Below are 21,826 nucleotides of genomic sequence, written 5' to 3'. Positions count from 1 at the left end.
TTTTTTTATCTTTTTATTTATCTTATATCAAAATTATTTTTTATGGAGTCAACAAAAATCAAATTCTAAATATTTAGAATATAAAAATTTTGATATCATATTAAAATATTATTTTTTAAAAAAATTTAAACTAATAAAAAGAGATAATAGATTATAGGACTTATATCTCTAACACTAATTCTCTAACTCTGATGATAATAGCAGGGAAAAAATTATTTTATCTGATGGTAATAATACATGTAGACTGAAGATAATAAATCCCTTTATATCAATCCAAATAGAAAATATGCATCAAAAAGTAAAAAGTAGGAAATATACTACGTAAAAATTTTTTTAATTTTCTTTGAAGAGAATAATAAGCTGCTGTCTCCATCCATCAACACTTTCACTGGGATTTATATTCTTGATGGAGAAAATTCTTAAACCATTTGGCTGAATCCTTTGGATATCTCTTTAATCCATTAGCAAAATCAACATAGACAATCCCAAATTGAACAGTGTAACCATCGCACCATTCGAAATTATCCAAAAGCGACCATATAAAGTAGCCTCTCACATCGACCCCATTCCTACCAAATTTGAAATTATACAAAATGTAAACCATAGATTTAGTTGGTAAACCTTAATTAACAATTTGCAATTTGAGAAAAAAAAAAAAACAAAATTACTACTCACCTTATAGCATTATGAACATGTGAAAGATGTTGAACGTAACAATCTATCCTTGTTTGGTCTTTGAGTGATTGATTTTCGTCACTAAAATTGTCATAACCTACAAATTACGTTAAAAAAAAAGTGTCATTAGTAATACGGTTTTTATTTATTTCTAAATAATATTTTGCATGTTGATGTACCATTCTCTGTTACATATATGATTGGGTTGTTGTATTTGATCTTGATGTACATTAATAATTCTTCAATTCCTTGAGGGTAAAGGTATATCCAATCTGAAGCAGCCTACATATATAGAATAATTTATTTGAAGATTTTCATTTAATTAGTAGTAGTAACAAAAGTTTCAAATTTTAATGGTATATTTTAATTAATTAAGAGAAATACTAGAGCCTATTAGAATATATTATTTTTTACTATTACCTAGCCATCAACGCAATTATTTTAGTAGAGTTTCTTTAGTTTAATGATCCAACGACATACTTTATTTCATATTTTTAAGCATTAATAACTAACTGATTATTAAAAATAATAAATTCTAATGTAACTCTAATATTCTTCGTTAATTAATTCTTACCCTTGGCCCGATGGGTATTCCATTACGCTCAACTGATACATCATTGAAAATATGTCAATTCGAGGATTACTTTATAACAATACTATCATTGTAAAAATTAAAAAAATTATAAAGGCATGCTATTATAATAAATAACATGCATGGTTCTAGGATTATATACTAGCTGATTCAATGAGCTACTCTGGAATGATCACTCTAATTGGGTCAAGTTGAAAAACTTATCGCAAAAATGTCAAAAATCAGTAAAACCAGTGAAGCGGTTTAACTAATAGTGATTTTTATAGATAATCGAATAAAAAATCAACAAAAGGAAAATGAAGAAGGTGGCTAGCTTGAGTAACAAGAAAGACAGAGAAAGGCAGAGAAAGAAAGACTTTGGTAGTGTGTTTTAGGCTGAATTGAAAAGAATGAATCATGACACTTCTAAACTGATACAAGATGCATTTTAATATGCTTATGTTACCGTATCTATCGTAGTTAGGATGTTTTAAAATGTTGATAAAATTAAAGTAAGATTTTTTTATTATTTAACAACATTTTTTTAAAAATATGCTAAAAAATATTATCAAAATATATAAAATATATAAAATGTGACTTTAATTTTAACAATATTATTTATATAACTATTGTAACTACTGTAAATATAAGTATACTAGAATTCACTCTGATATAATATATATACACAAAATACTAACTATATATTAAAATCAGTTATTATATATTTGTATATAAATATAAATATAATTTAATTTATTTTTAATTTATATTTTATATTTTAATATATATTTTATACTAATAACTAATATTGATATATATAATAGTTGTTCGCTAAAGTGGAAGTTAACATAACACTAAACCCTAATTGCATATATCTTCCTTTCTATTTGCGGATAGCTCTAACTAACACTCTATCTAACACTAACTAACCAACTAACTTTATAACTAACTCTAACTAGACTACATCCTTTAAGAAAATTATATTTAATGCATGCATAATATATAGCTTACAGGTGAGGTCAGCACATGAGTCCGTAAGGTAGGTTTTATTTTGAGTTGGGCATTTGATATCAGCTGCATAAACTGAAGAGTAGTAATTTATTCCAATAAAATCAAAAGAATTTATCAACATATCTGATTCTTTTTCGGTAAACTTTGGCAGTCTTTCTCCCACATTCTCAATCATTATAGCTGGATACGAACCAGAATGCAACGGTTCCATAAACCTATGTATAGTAAACAAATAGCAAATAAAATTTGTACAACTTATACTTAAAACGCAAATATTTGAACTTAAGAATAATTAATTAAGAACTTTATATTAGAACCTTTAATTTCTTTTCTTTTCTAATTCTTTTTACCAAGTGTTAATTTGGGTTTATATATATAGTTACCAGTCGAACAAGAAACTCAGTGCTCTAGATGTTGCATCAATGTCTTCCTTGGATTGGGACAACGGTACAACCCAGTCAGTGCCATGAATGATCCCAATTTGTCCCATTTGTGTACCCTGGTGGAGATTACCGAAATTAGGTTAATATATAAGTAATTAAATTAGAGACTACTTATTTATTGAAAAGTATCATAAGAATCATTTTTTTATTTTGATTCGTGAATTCATGATAATAAGTTAAGAATAAATATCAAATGTTATTATTTTCATAGAATGTATAATAATAAGAAGTATTTATTTATAGGCTAAAAGTACAATATAATTTTACTAAATAAATATAATATTCTGAAGATACTCAAACAAATATCATGAGTCAGGATCATCCCATATATATGATACCTGAATTTGATTTTACTAATAAAATATTAAAAAGAAATTTTAGAGTAAATTGACACATAAATTTTTGAAACTTTATATTTTGTACGGATTAATTATTTTTTTTAAAATATCAATAAAATCTTTTAAAATAACAAATGTGGATATATGACCTTCGAATTAACCCTATGAATAAGATAGAAAATTTTATTTTAAATTAATTTGTCTATATTTACTATCATAAAAAATTTTACTAAATTTTTTTTTAAATTAATGTCTGACAAAAATTTATTTATCACGTTACTCATTATTTTATTTATATTCATGTTAATTAGTAACCCAAGTCTATACCAAGAAAAGTATTTTTCTATCGATGTCACCATGATTGAATAATATTAATGAGTAAGAACATCTATCTTCTTTAATCTTATAAAATTTGTACTATCTTTATTATAATATAGTATTAGAACTGCTATGATCAAAAGATATAAAAAAAATGTGATTAAAATAATTAGATATATATTTATTTATACACTTCTATATATAACAAGTTAAATTTTTGGGATAAATAATTTTATTATCATAAAAATATCTAGAAGGAAATAATACAAAAAACATTTTTCAAAATGAATGAAGAGGTGACCTGGTACTTTTCCCTAAAGAGTTTGACAGCAGAAGCATGGGCAAGAAGTTGGTGGTGGGTAACAATGTAGGGCTCAGTAGCTGAATCACCACCGGTGCAGTTCAAGTTTAGCCAACTTGAGCATCTTCCAGGAGCATATTTTCCAATTGTGTAACCCAATTTAGAGAAAATGGATGGCCCATTAAAGGTTATCCAGTACTTCACCCTATCACCAAATGCTTTGAAGCATACCTCTGCATAGTCTGTGAAATCCTTCCTATCATGATCACAAGTTCCCAAACATCATATGTATTTCCATTTCTTGTAATTTAAGAATTTTTAATAAGTAGGGTTTTGCCTTGCTTGAGGATACTCAGTGAAATTTTTTAATGTTTCACTTGGCAAAACCCTAATGATTGTTATTTTTTTTTTTGTCATAATTATATTGTTAGTATTAACTTACACAATTTGAGGACTCAAAAAGCCACCATATGCATCCTCGAGACTTTGGGGATAATCGTATTGGAAAAGTGTTATGAAGGGTGTCAAACCTGTTGCCAAGCATTCCACAAATTTTGTCTTCAACATTCTTGTGTAAAACTAAAAAATCAAAATTTAGAAGCTACAACTACGAGTTGATCGATGAGTATAGACATTAATGAAAGACATGTATAAATTAAAGGTGTAGGATGATTTTTTATTTAATCCAAGATTAGTGAAAAAAAAAACGGCAGTGTCAAATACTTAATTAGGCATGTGTAATAATGAGTATGATTGGATTGTAGTAAGTACAATTAGACTTGACCCAAATAATAAATATAGGTTTGATATAATTAGAAGTATTAAAAATAGAGGATTAAAAATTGTAGTGAAAGAGAAATATGTGATGAATTGTGAAATATCTTAAGACATCTCTCTTCTCTCTAAATTTCCTTTCTACCCGATGAATTTTATCCTTTTTTATCTCTAATTCCCAAATTTTAGTAATTCTTTTTCTATATTTTTACAGCATGCAAATATTGCAACTTGTAGAATTATTTATGCACCAGCAGCAACTTGAAGGCTTAGTTGGCAATGAAATTAGAAAGTTAGAGAATATGTTAGTTACGTGTCACTACAAAAAAAAAATATATTTTAGCGACAAATTTTTAGTGGTAATAACATAATGGCCATTAATTTTTTAATTGAAGTTATGTTTTTGCGATAATTATATATTTGCCATTATTACTATATCTTATAATGGTAATTGTCTTTATTGTCACTAATAAATATAAAAAAATTATTTGTAAAAAATTTTTAGTGACCATAGAATTATGATTAGTATTATTATCATTAAAATATTTTTTAATGAAAAATTTTAATGGCTATAAAATTATGGTCAGTATTATTCTTATTAAAAATATATTGTAATGACAATTATTATTATTATGCCTATCTTTTTAATAAAATATTTTTAGTGGCCATAAAATTATTGTTAGTATTATTTTATTAAAATAATTTTGTATTTAAACTAAAGAAATAAGAGATTCAGAGAAACCAAAGAAAGAGGTCTCATAGAAGAGAGAGCCTAACCTCACCGCTGAAACTCGCCGTAGCGGTCGCTGTCACCCTCGCCGTCGCAGTTCAGATCAAGCAACTGTGCTCTTTGACTTAGATCCTTCTATCGCTTTCTATGTTGTTCAGAGAAGAAAAAGGTTCATACCTATCGCTTTCTATCTTTCTCTCTCATTTTCGATTTAGGACTCACGAACTCGTTCTTTGACTCAGATCCTTCTTGTAGCTCCGATCTGCTCCTTCAGGTATTGTCGAGTCGACTCTTTCGCAGCTTTGATTTACTGTGCTCTCTCTTACAACTCCTTCATTTCATTCTCTTACAAGTTAGATCTTCGCATTTGCGTTACTCATTATTTTCACTATTTCAAATCTTGTGGTTCCAATTCTTAAGCTTCGAATTTAGTTTTATGCTATTAATGCTAATTCTTGTTCGTGCAACTGAAGCTATATGTGATCAATTGAACTGTCTTTTGATTTATTTTTATTTTCAATTTAAGATGTGAGATGATAAAGAAATCTGCAATTTGGATGATATCTAATTAATCTACCTTTGATGTGTGTTTTTAACTTACGAGCTTGATTTGAGTGTTTTAATCTATATATAAACCATAAGATTTATTATTATTTTTCCAATTCATGTGCGTAACTAAAATTAGACAATCGTTTGAGATCAAATGGGTTTTGTTCAAGTAACTGCCTCATAGAAACAAGGGATCTGGAGTCTGAACAACTAAAAAATATTTTATTATTATTATTTTTATCTTTTTTATTTTATTTTATTTTATTTAATACATTCCCTGCATTTATTTGATATTATACTTTCATCCAAGTAGCTTGTGTATTAGCTATAATGTAAGTAGATTATTAGATAATGTGTTTAATGAGAATCTTTGTTGATTTCATCTTATTTGGATATCTCTTACTTATTTAATCTGTGATCTGTAGTAGTGGATGGACTTCAGGGACATAATGCCATACCTAGGAACTGTATTAAACAACTAACAGCTATAGAATCATCTAGAACTAGCTTTGTATCTCATTTGAGAGAGGCTTTACAAAAACAGGTAATTTTTATTGTTGTTTTTTTTAGAAGTGATGTAATCTGTAATATATCATTTTAATTTAGTTTGGTTACCAGAAATTCAAGCTGGGTCAACTCCGAAACCATATTCAGGTTTGAAACTTATTCAATCATCGAGTAGTTATATTGTATTTATTGTCTATATTTTGAAATAGTGGCTCACCTAAATTTTGTACAATTATTAATCTAAAAATTAGTAAATTTACTAAGTATGTATTGATTTATGGGCTACCAGTTTTGTGTTTGATAAAATACCGAAATGAACTTTCAGGTTTTATTTATGTCTTTCTTTAGTGCATGTGGCCAATAGCGATATTGTACCGATTGGTCTATTGATAGCTGCTAGATTCTTGAGTTTAGTGAATAGCTAATTATTTTATTTTGATCTGGCTGTTCTAGTTTGGGGTCTTTGATCCTTTTTCCTCACCAAAAAATATGTTTTTAGTTTGAGGTTTATCAATATCCATAATCCAATATTAGTTTATGAAGTATTTTTGTAATTAATTCTTCAGTTACGAAGTTAAGTTTTTCTTTGACCTGATATCATACTCCTATGAAATATAGAAAACATGCCAGCTATTATTATATTGTATTTTTTGCTAGTTGCTAAGCTCATGATATTTTTTATAGAGTGATAAATTTAACTTCATTTTTCATTCTGTCAAAACCTCACTAGTGTTAAAGCAGAATTTGTTCCATTTCGATTTTACTTGTGAACTTAAATTTGGTTTTATAATGTTTATTTTCTATTTCTGTTTGGTGATCATTTAACCAAATTTTGATTCCATATGGTTGCCACATAAAACAGTATGAATTAATTTTCTTCCAGATTTTTGCAAATATTGTTGATCCCAAGTTGTATACTATTAATGATCACTATTTTTATTATTCTTATTATTCACCTAAACCATACACCCGTGTCTCTTTTATACCTTTTTATTCTAATATTTTATAATGAAATATTAATTAATTCTTAGCTCAGGAAATTGACATTAGATATAAATACCACACATACATGAGGTAAACATTGAGTGAATACCCTATTCGCCTCCTGACAATTATCTCAAAAAGACAATGAGGTCTCTAAAAAAAAAACATCCAACCCGGTTCCTAAGATTTCTTTTTTGGGATTGATTAGCCCTTGTAAAAAAAAACAACATTGATTTTTTTTGATACAGGAACTAATCAGTCCTATAAAAATAAATCTCAGGGACTAGATTGGTATTTTTTTGGTCAAGGGCCTCATTATCTTTTGAAGTAATTGTCAGAGGCTATTTTGAGTTTTTCTCAAAAAAATATATACTATGTGGATGACTTTATTTATTAATTAATCAAATATTAATTAATTCTTATTTTATTATTTCTATCAAATTAATTCAATAGTGACTTATGAGAGAGGTAGTATTTACTGTGTCCATGGCTTTATTTATTTACTTAAGTATCAAAAATACGCCAAGAAAATTTTTATTTAATTGTGTCTTAACTTGCTTAATTTAATTATTTGCAGATTGAAGAGTAAAAGAAAAAGAAAGAAATGAGAAAAAGTTTTCAGCTTAATTAAAAAGAAAAACAAAAAATTATACCTACATCTTATGCTAAAGTTGAGTAGTCACAATTCAGATTTTTGCTAATTTTAAAATAAGTGATAATTAACTAATTTTTCTATTTATCTATGTTAGAGATTGGTTGCCTTATTTCCTAGTCTTTGATGTTTGATACTTATATATTTTTAATTTATTCATTTTAATTAGGATATAAAATATCTATAAAAGGATCATGGACAATTTTAGAAATAGAAGATGGATGCAATGTGATAGAATTAGTGAAGAGTATCTAGAGAGATTAGAAAAGTTTTTAGACCATATCTTTCATCAAAGTAATGGAGAATCAATTGCTTGTCCCTATAAGAAATGTGTGTTACACTATTTAGTGGATCGAACAATAGCTTATGATCACCTGGTGGTTAATGGTATTATGCCATCACATGACACTTGATTTTGTCATGGGAAATTTTTAAAATTACCTACTCCTATTGAAAAAACTAATTGTATAAAAGAATAGGAGTGATGATATGGTAGGAATGATAGAGGATGTTTATAATGGCTTTACCCAGAGCATAGATAATGACCCTTCAGAAAGTGGTGATGAGGAGCCAAACTTGGAGGAGCCAAACATGCGTCAGGAAATGAATCTCATCCAGAAGTCGAAATGTTTGACAAGTTACTAAAAGATGAAGATAAAGAATTATATCTTGGATGCAAGAAATTCAGCAAGTTTTCTTTTCTATTACAACTTTACCATCTAAAGCAATTATTCAAATGGAGCAACGAGTCTTTTAATGCATTGCTAGGATTATTAAAGGAAGTATTTTTCGATGGTGAGAAGTTACCTACTTCTTATTATAATACTAAAAAGATAGTTAAGGGATTGCACTTGAAGTATAAAATGATCCATGCTTGTCCCAACGATTGTATGCTTTTCAGGAATGAATTGGCTAATAAGAACATCAACGAATGCTCAGTTTTGGAGCTTTTAGATGGAAAAATAATAAGAAAAAAATCCCTGCTAAGGTTTTAAGGTATTTTCTCCTTAAGCCAAGGTTGCAGAGACTGTTTATGTCTTCAAGAATTTCTAAATTGATGAGATGGCATCATGACAAACGCAATAAAGATGTGACTTTGCGACATCCTGCAGATTCTAAAGCGTGAAAAATTTTGACAATTCTCATGAAGAATTTTCTAAAGATCCTCGCAATGTTCGTTTAGGATTAGCTGCTAATGGATTTAATCAATATAGTAAAATGAAAAGTAAACATAGCACATGGCCAATAATTTTAATGCCATATAACCTTCCACCATGGCTGTGCATGAAGCCAGAGTTTTTTATTTTGTCATTACTCATTCCTGGATCAACAACGCCTGAAAATAATATTGATATTTTCTTGCAACCTTTGATAGAAAAGTTAAAGGAATTATGGGATGTTGGGATAAAAACCTACGATGCCTTTGATAAGAAGACATTTAATATGAGCAGGGCTCATGTGGACAATAAATGATTTTCCAGCATATGGTAATTTATCTGGTTGGTGCACTTATGGTGAATTTGCTTGCCCTTCTTGCAATATAAACACTCATTCTATAAGGCTCACAAAAAGTCAAAAGTATTGCAACATGGGTCATTGACGCTTTTTGAAGTATAATAATAAATATTGAAATGATGCAAGGTCTTTCGATGGGACTAAAGAATCAAGAGTTGCGCCTGGTCCAATATCAGGGTCATCAGTTTTGAATCAAACTAGAGGCATAAATTTTTTTCTTGGTAAGCTTGGTGAAGATGTTAGTGGGGTGATAAAAAAATATATGGATAAAGAGGAGTATTTTTTTCAATCTCCCTTATTGGAAAACAAATTTGATGCAACATATATAACCTTGACATGATGCACATAGAAAAAAATGTGTGTGATAACTTGATATATACATTTTTAGGTCTGGGTAAAAAGTCGAAAAATAACTTGAAGGCTTGGTTGGACTTGAAACAGATGAATATAAGATCTAGCTTATGGCCTCAATAACGAGCTAATGGAAAGACATTTCTCTCTCTTTCTTATTTTTCAATGTCTTTTGCTGAAAAGAAGTTGTTTTGTGAAGTATTAAAAAAAGTTAAGCTTCCACATGGTTATGCATCTAATGTCTCTCGTTGCATTTGGAAACAGAAAATATCAGGGCTAAAATCTCATGATTTTCATGTTATAATGCAAGAACTTCTTTCACTTGCTTTACGAGGAACAGTAGATAAAAAGATGAGCTTTGTTTTGATCAAATTGTGCACATTCTTTTGAGGGATATGCAGTAAAAATTTTGAAGTGAAAAAATTAACACTACTTGAGGAGAAGATTGTCTTAATATTGTGTGACATGAAGAAGCTCTTCCTCTCATCATTTTTCACAATTATGGTACATTTGGTTATTCATTTAGCAACTGAAGCTAAAATTGCAGGTCCTGTCCAATATCGCTCGATGTATCCAATAGAAAGATGCGGATAATTATATATATTAGATTTAAATTGTAGGTTCAGTCCATTTTTATATATAGTAGAATAATATTAACTTATGTTATATGTATTTATACACTTTAAAGTCATATGTTCAAAATCAAGCATGTCTGGAAGATTCTATAGCAAAGGGATATATTTCAAATAAGTATTTGACATTTTGCTCACTATATATGAAAGGTGGAGATTCAAAATCTTATTGGTCAACAAAAAATAAAATGGAGATTGAGTATGAGGCTGATCAAGAAGGATGCCTTTTTCCTTCTATTGGAAAGCCATTTGGCAAAGAAGTATTTCTAATAGATGATAAAACATGGTTGCAAACCCATCGATATGTACTCTTCAATTGTGCTTCTAAAGTGGTTAAAGATTATAGAAAGTAAGTGATCATCTAACTCTCTTTATTGTTTACCATATATAACATTATTAGTGACATATATATGGGTCACATGTACAATGAAAATATTAGCGAGATCAAGAGAACACATCGCAAGCGTCGTCTTTCTCCACATCAACTTGATCGCTTGCATTTTAATTCATTTCATGAATGGTTTAAGGATGAAGTAAGTAACGGATTTAATTATTATTTTTTGGTTAATATCATGTTACTTTCTCAAAAGTTTATTACTTCTATATTATTTTCTGATTAGAATAACAAGTTGGATATCACATTTGGTACCCAAAGTGATATAAGAACACTTTTACAAGGTCCAAATTACATTGCAAGACGATTCAAAGGTTTTGATTTGAATAATGGATATCGATTTCGAACAAAGAAGCATGAAGAGTCCAATGCAACACAAAATTCTGGTGTCATGGTTGTTTCAAAGGTGATTAGCTATGTAAGTGCAAGTGATAATGCTCCCAAGTCGAGAAATATCAATTATTATGGAAGATTGACTGATATTATAGAGTTAAATTACTTTGAAGAATTTAAGGTTGTCTTGTTTAAATGTGACTGAGTTAACATAACCAAAGGTAGAGGAGTTAAGAAAGATGACTTGAGTTTCACACTAGTGAACTTTTTACGCTAAATACATACCGGTGATCGAGAGAGTGATGAACCTTTTGTATTTGCAAACCAAGCTCAACAAGTGATATTTGTGAAAGATCCTCGTGATCATGAATGGTTTATCCCTAGGCTAATTAGTCCTCGAGACATATATAATATGGGAGAAAAGAAAATTATGCAGTTTGAGCAATTAATGCAAAATGATAATGGTGACTTAACTTTGTTAGAGAAAATTCGTCACTTTGAGGATGAAAATAATGATTGGGTTAAAAGTGGGGTTAATGGTATAGTAATTGATCACGAACATTTACCAAATCAAACTGATGACAATTCTGAGTAAGTTAGGTAATATTTTGAGAACTCTTACATTTTGCATTCTCATTTTTTACATTTTTTTATTTTTATTTATTAATTTTATATTTTTTATTTAGAGAGGTGTACCAAGTGACTTGCATTTTTCTGCACATGCTCATTTGGGGAAGTGTTGGTACATGCATGGAGAAGCAGATACAGCCCTTACTTTGATATATAGCTCTTACTTTAATGTTTTGAATTTTGACCTTTGAGTTTGAAGGATCTTTTATGTCTTAAAATTGGTTACTTATTCTATTCATTAATGTTGACCTAGAGAGTTTATATGTTATTTTACCTTTTTCTTTTTTCCATCGTGAAATGACATTCATGTTAGTAGGAATCTGATTTCTCTAATAAAGCTGGTATAATATAACTTGATTCACTTTAACCTTGTCCTGCTATTACATAAAAGCTTTGGAAACTCAGGTTAGAATTCTTAAGTTCTGTTTTTTAATAATTTTTTCTCTTTTTCCTAATCTGTTTTTTGTTTTGTTTTGTTGAATGTACAGGTTTTATACTTTAATTTCTATTGACTTTGTAGGATATGGATGCATCAAAGAAGAATTATAAAAAGTCATATATTGAACATTGCTTCAATAGCAAGCAAAAGACACAAACTTATTGAGGATAATAATCTTGAGAGTGTTGTCTCAAGTACAGATTTAAGAGTGCCTAAAAAGAATCGTGTTAGATTTATTGAAGAGAAAAATTATGCTGATGAAGTGCTGCCTTTTATGGAGCAACTATTGAATGATGAGAATTTGTCTCAAACTCCCAATATTTCTAATAGTATAAATTCTGAGTAAGATGAAGAATTAGGTGATATTATTATTGCTTTAAATATGATATTATTATATTTTCATATTTCTTTTCACTTAATAATTGCATTTTTTGTTAAGTCATCCAGAGGTAAAGAGGGTTAGAGAACTTACATTGTTGAAAAAAATTTAGAACATGCTTCGTGGAAAGATAATTGATGTGCAATTTAATAATCGCAACCAAGCTATAAGAAAAGAAGGCAGAAAACTTGCTAGTTTTTTTGGTATTCTAGCTAGAACTCTTTTAATAATGCCTTTAATCATAGATGACTTGAGATGTTATGATAAAGAAGAGACAAATAAATTGATGAAAATTGTGAGGGTAAGAATTTATTATTCTTAATGGATTCTAATTTAATTTAATTTGATTAATTAAGAAATTGCTTGAACATTTTGTAGAAGAAATTTTCTATCCCAATACCTGGTGAGAAATTTGTAAAAAGATCAATTGAGAAGAAATGGAAAGATTATAAATGTGACTTAAAGGGTATATATTTGGAATAGTACAAAACCAAAGATGTTTTATTGAAGAATAGACCGAAATAAGTCCCAAGAGATCAATGGATTGGTCTTATCTCATATTGGTTCCCTGATCAAGTAAAAATACTTTGAAACCTTTAACTAACATGGTAAGGGTTATTTTCATTTGTTTTATTAGCATTTTCTTATTTTTCAATTATAATTCTGCCATAACTGTAGCAAATTACTTAGGCCAAAGTAGATTCCATGAACATGTATGGAAAAATAGAATTTACTATTTTATTGAAACTGTATAGATATAGAAAATAGAAAAATAGAGAAATAATGGCATGTGTGTGTAATAGTGTATTTTATTAATCCATAATGTGTTATGATAAAAATATACCCAAACAAATAAGATTAATAAGGTAAAGCAAAAAATGTCTCACACGGGAGGATCCAAAAGCATTGCAATATTAATGGATGACTGGTATTTATGCGTAATTTTTATTTCAGATATTTTATAAAACAATGCACTGCTTTTTTTTTCTGGAACCATTAGCAACGCAGCACAGTATATATAATATGAGAACACTAAAATTTTTTTTGAACATTTGCACATTTTCACTTCTCTTTTGACTTTGTTATTTTGTTAGGCCAAGGATGGAATCGAACATTCACGAACAGAGATTTTTTTCAAAATTTATAAAAGGTGTAAGGATGGTAGACCATTGGATGAAAAGTCTGCAAAAGCAGTAGTAAAATTTATGAATTTGTATCTTCTTGTTGTGATTGAAAAGTATAAAAGAACTAAATCATGCATTTAGTTCTAAAATAGGAACATACATGTATCATCCTTTTTAGCTTCACTCAATTGTAATATTTAGTTTTTTCTATATAGGAACTAATCGAAGGAAAGTTAAACAATGGCGAGCTATCTAATGAAGAATCTATTAATGGTGTTGCTTGGGAAGGAAATGCTTATTCTTAAGTATTGGAAAGTGATAGAAATGGTTACGTACGTGGTTTAAGACTTAGTCCAACATCTTTTTTATTGTGGGGTAATAAATTATCTTATGGTAAATTTGCTTCAAATGCTCTAGCTAATGAGGTTGTTCAAAAATTACAATAAGAAATAAAGGTGTTAAAGGAGAAATATGAAGAAGAAATGAAGTTGATGAACAAAAATCAAAATAAAAATGTTTGCTGAATTATCTTTTATGAAACAAGTTTTGTGTAAGTTTGTTTCAATAGGTTCATTTATGACTCAAGATTTTAATGAAAATTCTTTTATGTAGGTAATTTTTGAAATTTAAAATTTTTTCTTGTGAACTGTTTTTTTTATTTGACATTACTGCATTTATTAGGTTCCTGATGCTAATAGTGGTCATGAGTTAGCACCATTTAGCACTTGAAATTAGGTTTGATGCTAATAGTTATTTTCTTAAAAGATTATATCTTTATCTATTATTATTTGAATCCAGCACTAATTAACTAATACGTACATAATATTATACCAACTACGTATTAAGATTACTTTTCTTTTTTTGTTTGCTTTACGTTAATATATGTTAATAAATCATTATACAAAACTTCTCCATCCATAAAATTCTTTTGCTACGTGTATATGTATAAATTATGAACGTGCCTATGCAGGGGAGTGGTGTTTGAATTGAATTTGAAGTGACATGTATTGAGAGTATAAATTATAGTATAGGGATAGTTGTCATTCGTTTTTAGGTGGCTTTATTGAAATTGGGAATATGGTTATAGGTAATGTGCTGATAGTGAATGTTAGCATGTAAAATTGTAAATTGTGACTTGCAACAATGAACATGAAAGGAATGGTAGCCAGTTTTTATGGTGCTGGATGTTATAGACTTAGATATTGTAAAAATGAGTGAAATCGTATAGGATTTGAATTGCAATTTGATAAATAGCGAGACTTAAACTAAGTGTAGCCAGTGAAGTTTTTGAAATGTGAACACGGTTAATGAAATAGTTAAACAAAAATATAAGCAAAAATAGTTAAACACCTTGTAAAGTAATAAATTGAATCTCAAACACCTTTTCTTTTTTTATTTTTCCAAAACTTGTAAGTGAACCAATTGTTTTCTTTGTTAACTGGCTAAGATGTTGGTGCATATCCATTCATTTTGTTGTTTAATAGACATTAGAATTTATGAATTTTGTGGCATTTGGTATAAGGAAATGGATAAAAAGTCGAGTGGTAGATCTAACTATTAGTTTACTTCACCCAAATATAACTCAACCATGGCTTTTGAGTGTGCACCCTTCGCCTATTTTTTTTGACATTGTATGACTCTTGTTTTTCAAATTCAATTTATATTTGGATGGTGTTTATAGTTTTATGAATTTTAAAATAAGCATTGGAACATTAACTGAACTTATATTTCAATCTGTTATATATGTAGATGGTATTATAGGAATTGGCATCATTGCAACTGCTGTGGGACTCATAGTTGATGGCTTGCTACAGCATTGGCCTAGAAGAATTGAACATATTTTGGCTTCTTTTTTATATTTTCTGCAAAACGTATTCAAAGTCAATGAAATGATAAAGAAAGCTCTATTATGTATTGACAAATACTGCTTTTAATATTCTAGTTTGTCAAAAGGAGCATTTTAATAGAAAGCTTATTTCAAATTTTTTTTGTCAAAATTCAAATGCAAATCATCATCATCATCATCATCATCATTATAGAAAAAATAGGTTGTTAGTTCTAATAAAGTGAGTATAATTAAAAAACAATTCTTTAAGATTTTAGTGGCAATAGTAATGGCAGCTAAAAGTGAATAATATTATAATTTTAGAATTTTTTTAGCAGCAATAGTAATGGCATCTAAAAGTGAATAATGTTGCAATTTTAGAATTACTTTTATGGCCATATAAATTGCCAAGAAAATAGCCGCTAAAAGTTATATACTTTTTGCTGCCATTAAAACAGTCTTTATCGGCAAATGTTATAATGGCCACTAAAATATTTTAGCGACGAAGCATAAGACGGCTAATGTCAAATTGCCGGTAAATGTATTAGCGGCTATTTTTATTGCCGCTAAAAGCAAAATAAATGGCCGCTAAAAGTGATTATTTTTGTAGTGCGTACAAGACTTCATTGGTACAAGTTGAAGGAAGGATTAGAGACTCGCCGGTCTCGGTGAGGACATGATCGGACTTTTGGAGCAGCGGAGGTGGCACCTACAAAGGCATTCCGACGCTCGAGTCAGAATGGATCTAAGAGATATATATTACGATTGTGAGTGTGTAACGTACCTGAGGGAGCCTCTGTCTCCCTTTATATAGTTTGTACTGCTATCTTATCTTATCTTATTGGCTAAGATATAGGAGGTATTCGAATTTGAACGTTAGTTAGAGATTAGCGATCTCTTAGCCAATTTGGGTCGTGGTCAAAGCTTGGACCCGAGGACCTGGGTCATGGCAAGGCCATTTGGGGACCCGAGGATCAGGTCTGAAATAGTTGTCCCCAGAAATGGAGAGTATGCTTGCTTAGTCTCATCGTTAGGTAAGCTCATTTCTCCGTGGCATTGGGGTTCACGAGTCTTGCGTGGGAGGACAAAGTATCGTCCTTGCCTTCGGGCGAGATTGGGATTTCGCAATGTTTGGTGTGCTCGGTTGCTTCGTCATCCGTCCGTTACTTTTCTTGGTGATGGGACTTCATTCGTTGCGGTTTCGAAGGTGTCATTATAACGCTTAATGAGAGAGAGAGAGAGAGAGAGAGAGAGAGAGAGAGAGAGACTTGTTGTAACTGCTCATTTTTACTCTTTTGCGACTTCTTTGTCCGTGCCATCTTCTTTCTCTGCTATTGGTGCTGCCGTTTGGGCCGATCATTGTATTCCGCCTCTCTTCTTTTTCATATCCAGCACATCTTAGTGCCCTTTCTTTATGCATTTCCTTTACTGAAGTTCTATTTTGTATCTCCTTCATTTCTGTGTTTCCGAACTTTTCTGCGTTTAGTGGCGATGCATGAGTATCTTTAGTTATTTTTAGTTATTATTTCTTTGAATAAAGATAGTAATCTCTTGTTTTTATTAAGATTTTCATGCTTTTAATCAATGTTTCTTGAAGTTTCTTTCTTTGAACAAAGTTAGTGATTTTTTTGTTTTAATTGAGAATTTTGGTGCTTTAATCAATGCTTCTTGGAGTGGCTTTGTACTTTGACAAGTGTAAAAAATTATTGAAAGATGTTAGGCAAGAACAAAGGAGGAGATAGACAATAAAAAAAGCCTTTGGAAAAGTAAGGAAGGTAACATACAAGAAGAAGAAACCTCCCAAAAAGCAAAAGTAGGAAACGAGCCTTAAGTGAGGTTCAAAGAGAATTTGCAATCCTGACCTCTTCCTATTCCAATAGAGCTCCAAATGAGGTGATTCCAATGGCGTTAAAAGGATAACATCTAGAGCTTTCTAACGATATATAATAGTCAATAGTGAACACTGAATCTGAGGGTGCAAATCACCAATCTTTGCCACGGGAAGAAAGCTGAGCAGAGTACTAGCGAGTCACTGACCTCTTCATACTCTAATAAAAATAACTTGAGCTATAGGAGTCTAAATGACATGCTTTTAGCGGCGTTAGAAATCTGACATCTAGAGCTTTCCAACAATATATAATAGTCTATGGTGGAAGTGAAGTTTAGGCTGTGAACGACCCTCATAAAAGCAGCTCCCAATATAGAAGCGGTGTTAAACACGCTAGAACATAAAAGCATGTGTTTTCAATCACGCCTTCGACCTTCTTTTAGCCAAATTTTTAGATTGACCTCTTCACCTTTGAAGGAACATAACTTTAGCTACAGAAATCCAAATGATGCGCTTCTAGTGACGTTAGAAAGTTGACATCCAAAGCTTTCCAACGATATATAATATTTTATGGTGAACATGAAGTTTGGGCCATGAACGACCTTCATAAAAACAGCTCTCAAACATACAAGGCATTTAACATGCTAGAAGAATGAAGCGTGTGTTTCAAATAACGTCTTTGATCCTTTTTATTAGCAAAATGCCAAGTTGAGCTCTTCACCTTAGAAGGAGCATAACTTGAGCTATAGTGGTCCAAATGACGTGCTTCCAGCAGCATTGAAAAGCTGGCATCTAAAACTTTTCAACGATATATAATACTTTATAGTAGACATTCATTTTGGACCGGCAGCAAAGCGCACAAGCACGCCTTCAAGACTTCTTGGTGCTAAGGGTGACGTTAAACACACCAATTTTGTGAAGATATAGTCCTCTTTAACGCCTTCGATGGTTGCTTCCCCTGGGAGCTTGATTTTACACTAAAAGGTGGCGTTAAGCACGCCACAAAGACAAGTTGTTAGTTCTCCTTAACGCCTTCGATGATTGTTTCCTTAGGAGCTTGATTTTGCTTTAAAAGGTAGCGTTAAACACGCCAATTTTATTGAGGCGTATGAGCACATCAATGCCACGCACAAATTGGCTCCTGGAGCTTCATTTTTTATTGTTAAACTGTCGTACAACACCAATTAATGAAGAGTGCATGGCTACACTCGCCTTTAACATTGCCAATCTTTGGAGCCTCTAATGGATTAGATGGTCAAAACTATCACCCAAATCCAGCTCATTTTCATGCAACCAAAGCCCACAAGTCACAAGCAATTAAGGCCACAATTCCATTAATAAAGCAAGAATCATTTAGAATTAGTCATTTTAGTAAAATTGAATTTGATACAATTTGCATTTGATTTTCATTTGAATTTGAGAAGCATTATAAAAGTCCATCTAAAAAACTTTGTGAGGGCCACTTCTAGACACACCTTTTCATTCTTTTTCCTCTGCACATATTCTATATCCACATTTCTTTTCTTTTAATTATGAGTAACTAAACTTCTCTCCATTGAGGGGAGGAGCTCTGTTAAATAATAATGAATTGATGATATCTTCCTCTTCTTCTTGATTCAAACATTGTTGTTCTAACAGAAAATTTTGTTCTTTATCATAAAGATTTAAATTTATTAAAAAATAGTTTGAATCTCACTTGAATTCTATGAGAACTTGTAAAAAGGATCGTATTAATTAAGCTTGAAATTCTTCACTTACAATTCTTCTAATTTTAGATTTAGAATTTGATAAGTGGCGTTGAATCAATCTAAATCTAGATCTTAAAAATTGTGTGATTTTAAATAAAAAATTGTACTTCATCTCTTTTCATGAGGAATTGATCAAGAAATTGATAATTAATTAAGTCTACTTATAATTTGCCAAAAATCACACTTTGTATTATTGAAAAGAGAGCGAATTTTATTGATCATGAAGATTCAACGTCTCCAACTCTTTCTATTTTAATTCATATTCATTTGCTACTTTCTTATGATTCACGTCCTTTATTAGCTTTTTTTTAATTCTTGTTATCTATTGCTTATCTCTAATTCGAGTCATTTAATTATTTTTTTAATTTTTGATTTTTAATATCTTTAATCTTTTCATTGTAATTTACATTTGTCATTTATTGTTTTTATTTAATTATCATTAATTAATTGTTTCAATTTAATATCTTCTTCTATTATTCATTTACTTATGCTCCTTTATTTGTTTTCTGTTAAAGTCATTATAGCTTCATTTAATTGCTTTTATTTTCATTAAATTCTGGTGGTGTTATAGCTTCATTATAGTTCGCTTGGGGTTACGGAAAAGGAAAAGCCAGCTGCAGTTGCATGATAATTAAGAGTGTCAGGCTATGTTTGGTTAAAAGGAAAGAAATAGAGATGAAGGAAATAGAAAGAAAAGAAATGAAAAGAAAGAAATTGAGTGAATTTTTATTTTTTTTAGATGTGTTTGGATGGAAGGAAAATTAGAAGAAAAGAAATGTTATAAAAAAATAATTTTATCGTTGTATTATAATATATATTAAAAAAATAAAGAGATAATATTAAAAGTAGAGAGAGAAATATTAGTTTTTTCTCCATTTTCTTTCCAATGTTAAAAAGAAAAAAAATTAGTAGCTCCACTAATTTTTTTCTATCCATTTTTTCTCTTTAATTTTTTTTCCTAACCAAATAATAGAAAATAATTATTTTTCTTTCTATTTTCTTTCCTTTCATTTTTCTCTCAAACAAACATAATGTAAGAGTGTGTAATTAGATTCTATTTATACGATGGATTAGACAAAATAATATATAAACGAAAGAAAGAAAAATCGGTGAACGCAATAAGACCAATAAGATACAGTAAAATATTAGAAAAATTATTAAAATTTATTATTTTTAGTTATTAATTAATTATTAATATTTAAAAATATAAAATAAAATATATTATTAAATTATTAAATTAAAAAATTAAATTAATAATTAAATAATAAATAAAAATAATAAATTCTTATAAAATAAAATAAATAGTAGTATAAGTTACGTAATCAGCGCTTGCCAAAGGATATTATCACCAAACTTATATGAGTTATGACTTATGACCATCTTTTACTTTTAGTTTATCTTCTATATATGTCAAAATTCATTTTAAGAGAATTTCAATTATAAATCAATTTCCATTTCGCGTTTCAAAAGTTCTTTTCTTTTGTCATAAGAAAAAAACTATAAATCAATTTGAAGTGAATTTCTGTTTTAAGAAAGAAAAAAAATATAAAATTCGGGAAGAGCAAGAGCTTGGCTCTCACAGAAAAAAAAAAAATTAAGGAAGCAAAATATACATAGAGCTTAATTACAAATCTCTATGTTCCTAAAAAACACCTCTAAAATCTAACAAAATCCTTAAATTGATCTGAATACTTCAAATAAATCATTGAGACTAAACTTTTAATTTCACTGAAACTACAACTTGGTATTAATTTTATCACTCTCAAGTTATGTGTCCCCATAATTTCTAAAAAACCATAGAAATTGTTAGGCTCTTCACCCCAAACTCAGAATTGAACATGTGATATATTCTATTTTTAAAATATTACACAGTACAGTGTATATTTTAAAATAACTGTTAAGATTTGAGCCATATTTGTTTAAGTAGTTTTATGGATTTTAAATTCCATATATATATACTCACACGCAATATATATATATATAAAGAATAGATGACCATGGGAATATGCATTAATTCACACCTGGTAGGATCCTTGACCATGAGATGGAAAATCTATAAGCATCAAACCTTAATTCCTTCATTATTTGTACATCCTCCTGAAGAAAGAAATATTTTCACTTCTCACATCCAGTAGGGAGCTGCTTGAAATTAACCAGCAGTTGAAAAGAGTACGAAATTCTTTATGGAAAGATTTAACGAATTATGATTCGGAGAAAAATGAAAAAAAAAATCATTTTTAAAAATTTTTTTTTAAAAGAAAAGAAAAGTACAAGAGAAAAAATAGTTTTCTTTCTTTTTCTTAAAGAAAAAATGATTTCTGCAATTACCCTTGTGAACCATGTTCCTATATTTACATGATGGTAAAAATTAAGGTGTAGTCTATTTCATATGAAGTTGATAGTTAAAAATTATTAGATAAAAATTTAATCAAATCAGTTAAATTATTTAACAGCTCTTAGTTATCAATTTTACGAGAAGTCGACTGCAACTAAGTTTCTCCTTTTGTGATATATGAGCTGTCTTGAATAGAACGAGGCAAATACAAATGTTTATATATATATATATATATATATATACCTTGAAACGATGGTATGAATCAACCGCTATCTCTCCGCTGCTCTCATCCTTTATTTTATCTGCATAGGATTCACAAAAGTTGAAAATAAAGGGCACAAATATTATAAGTATATATAATAAAAAATATTAATTCTAATATAATTATATAACTCAAGAAGTATGTATTAAAATATTTAAAATATAAAAAGTTAAAACGA

General features: G+C 29.3%; 1 protein-coding gene across 2 annotated transcripts in view; it reads right to left on the bottom strand.

Annotated features, from left to right (window-relative positions):
* Positions 1–299: 299 nt before the first annotated feature.
* LOC107458910 (beta-glucosidase 24-like) overlaps positions 300–21,826 on the bottom strand; it is a 24,300-nt gene continuing 2,773 nt past the window's right edge. Inside the window, exons 3-12 of one of the 2 annotated variants that reach the window (XM_021126767.2) lie at positions 21,630–21,688; positions 21,073–21,148; positions 4,100–4,187; positions 3,658–3,913; positions 2,641–2,756; positions 2,258–2,472; positions 1,250–1,281; positions 855–957; positions 676–772; positions 300–569 (exon numbers count right to left, since the gene is read on the bottom strand). In XM_021126767.2, coding sequence (XP_020982426.2) covers positions 386–569; positions 676–772; positions 855–957; positions 1,250–1,281; positions 2,258–2,472; positions 2,641–2,756; positions 3,658–3,913; positions 4,100–4,187; positions 21,073–21,148; positions 21,630–21,688 — 1,226 coding nt within the window. In that variant the 3' untranslated portion in view covers positions 300–385. The remainder of the gene's footprint in view (positions 570–675; positions 773–854; positions 958–1,249; positions 1,282–2,257; positions 2,473–2,640; positions 2,757–3,657; positions 3,914–4,099; positions 4,188–21,072; positions 21,149–21,629; positions 21,689–21,826) is intronic. The other variant, XM_052252073.1, reaches the window with a different exon arrangement.

This window comes from Arachis duranensis, chromosome 7 (assembly GCF_000817695.3).
Source record: "Arachis duranensis cultivar V14167 chromosome 7, aradu.V14167.gnm2.J7QH, whole genome shotgun sequence".
NCBI classification, from domain to species: Eukaryota; Viridiplantae; Streptophyta; class Magnoliopsida; order Fabales; family Fabaceae; genus Arachis; species Arachis duranensis.
This window is presented reverse-complemented; position numbering and strand designations above follow the sequence as displayed.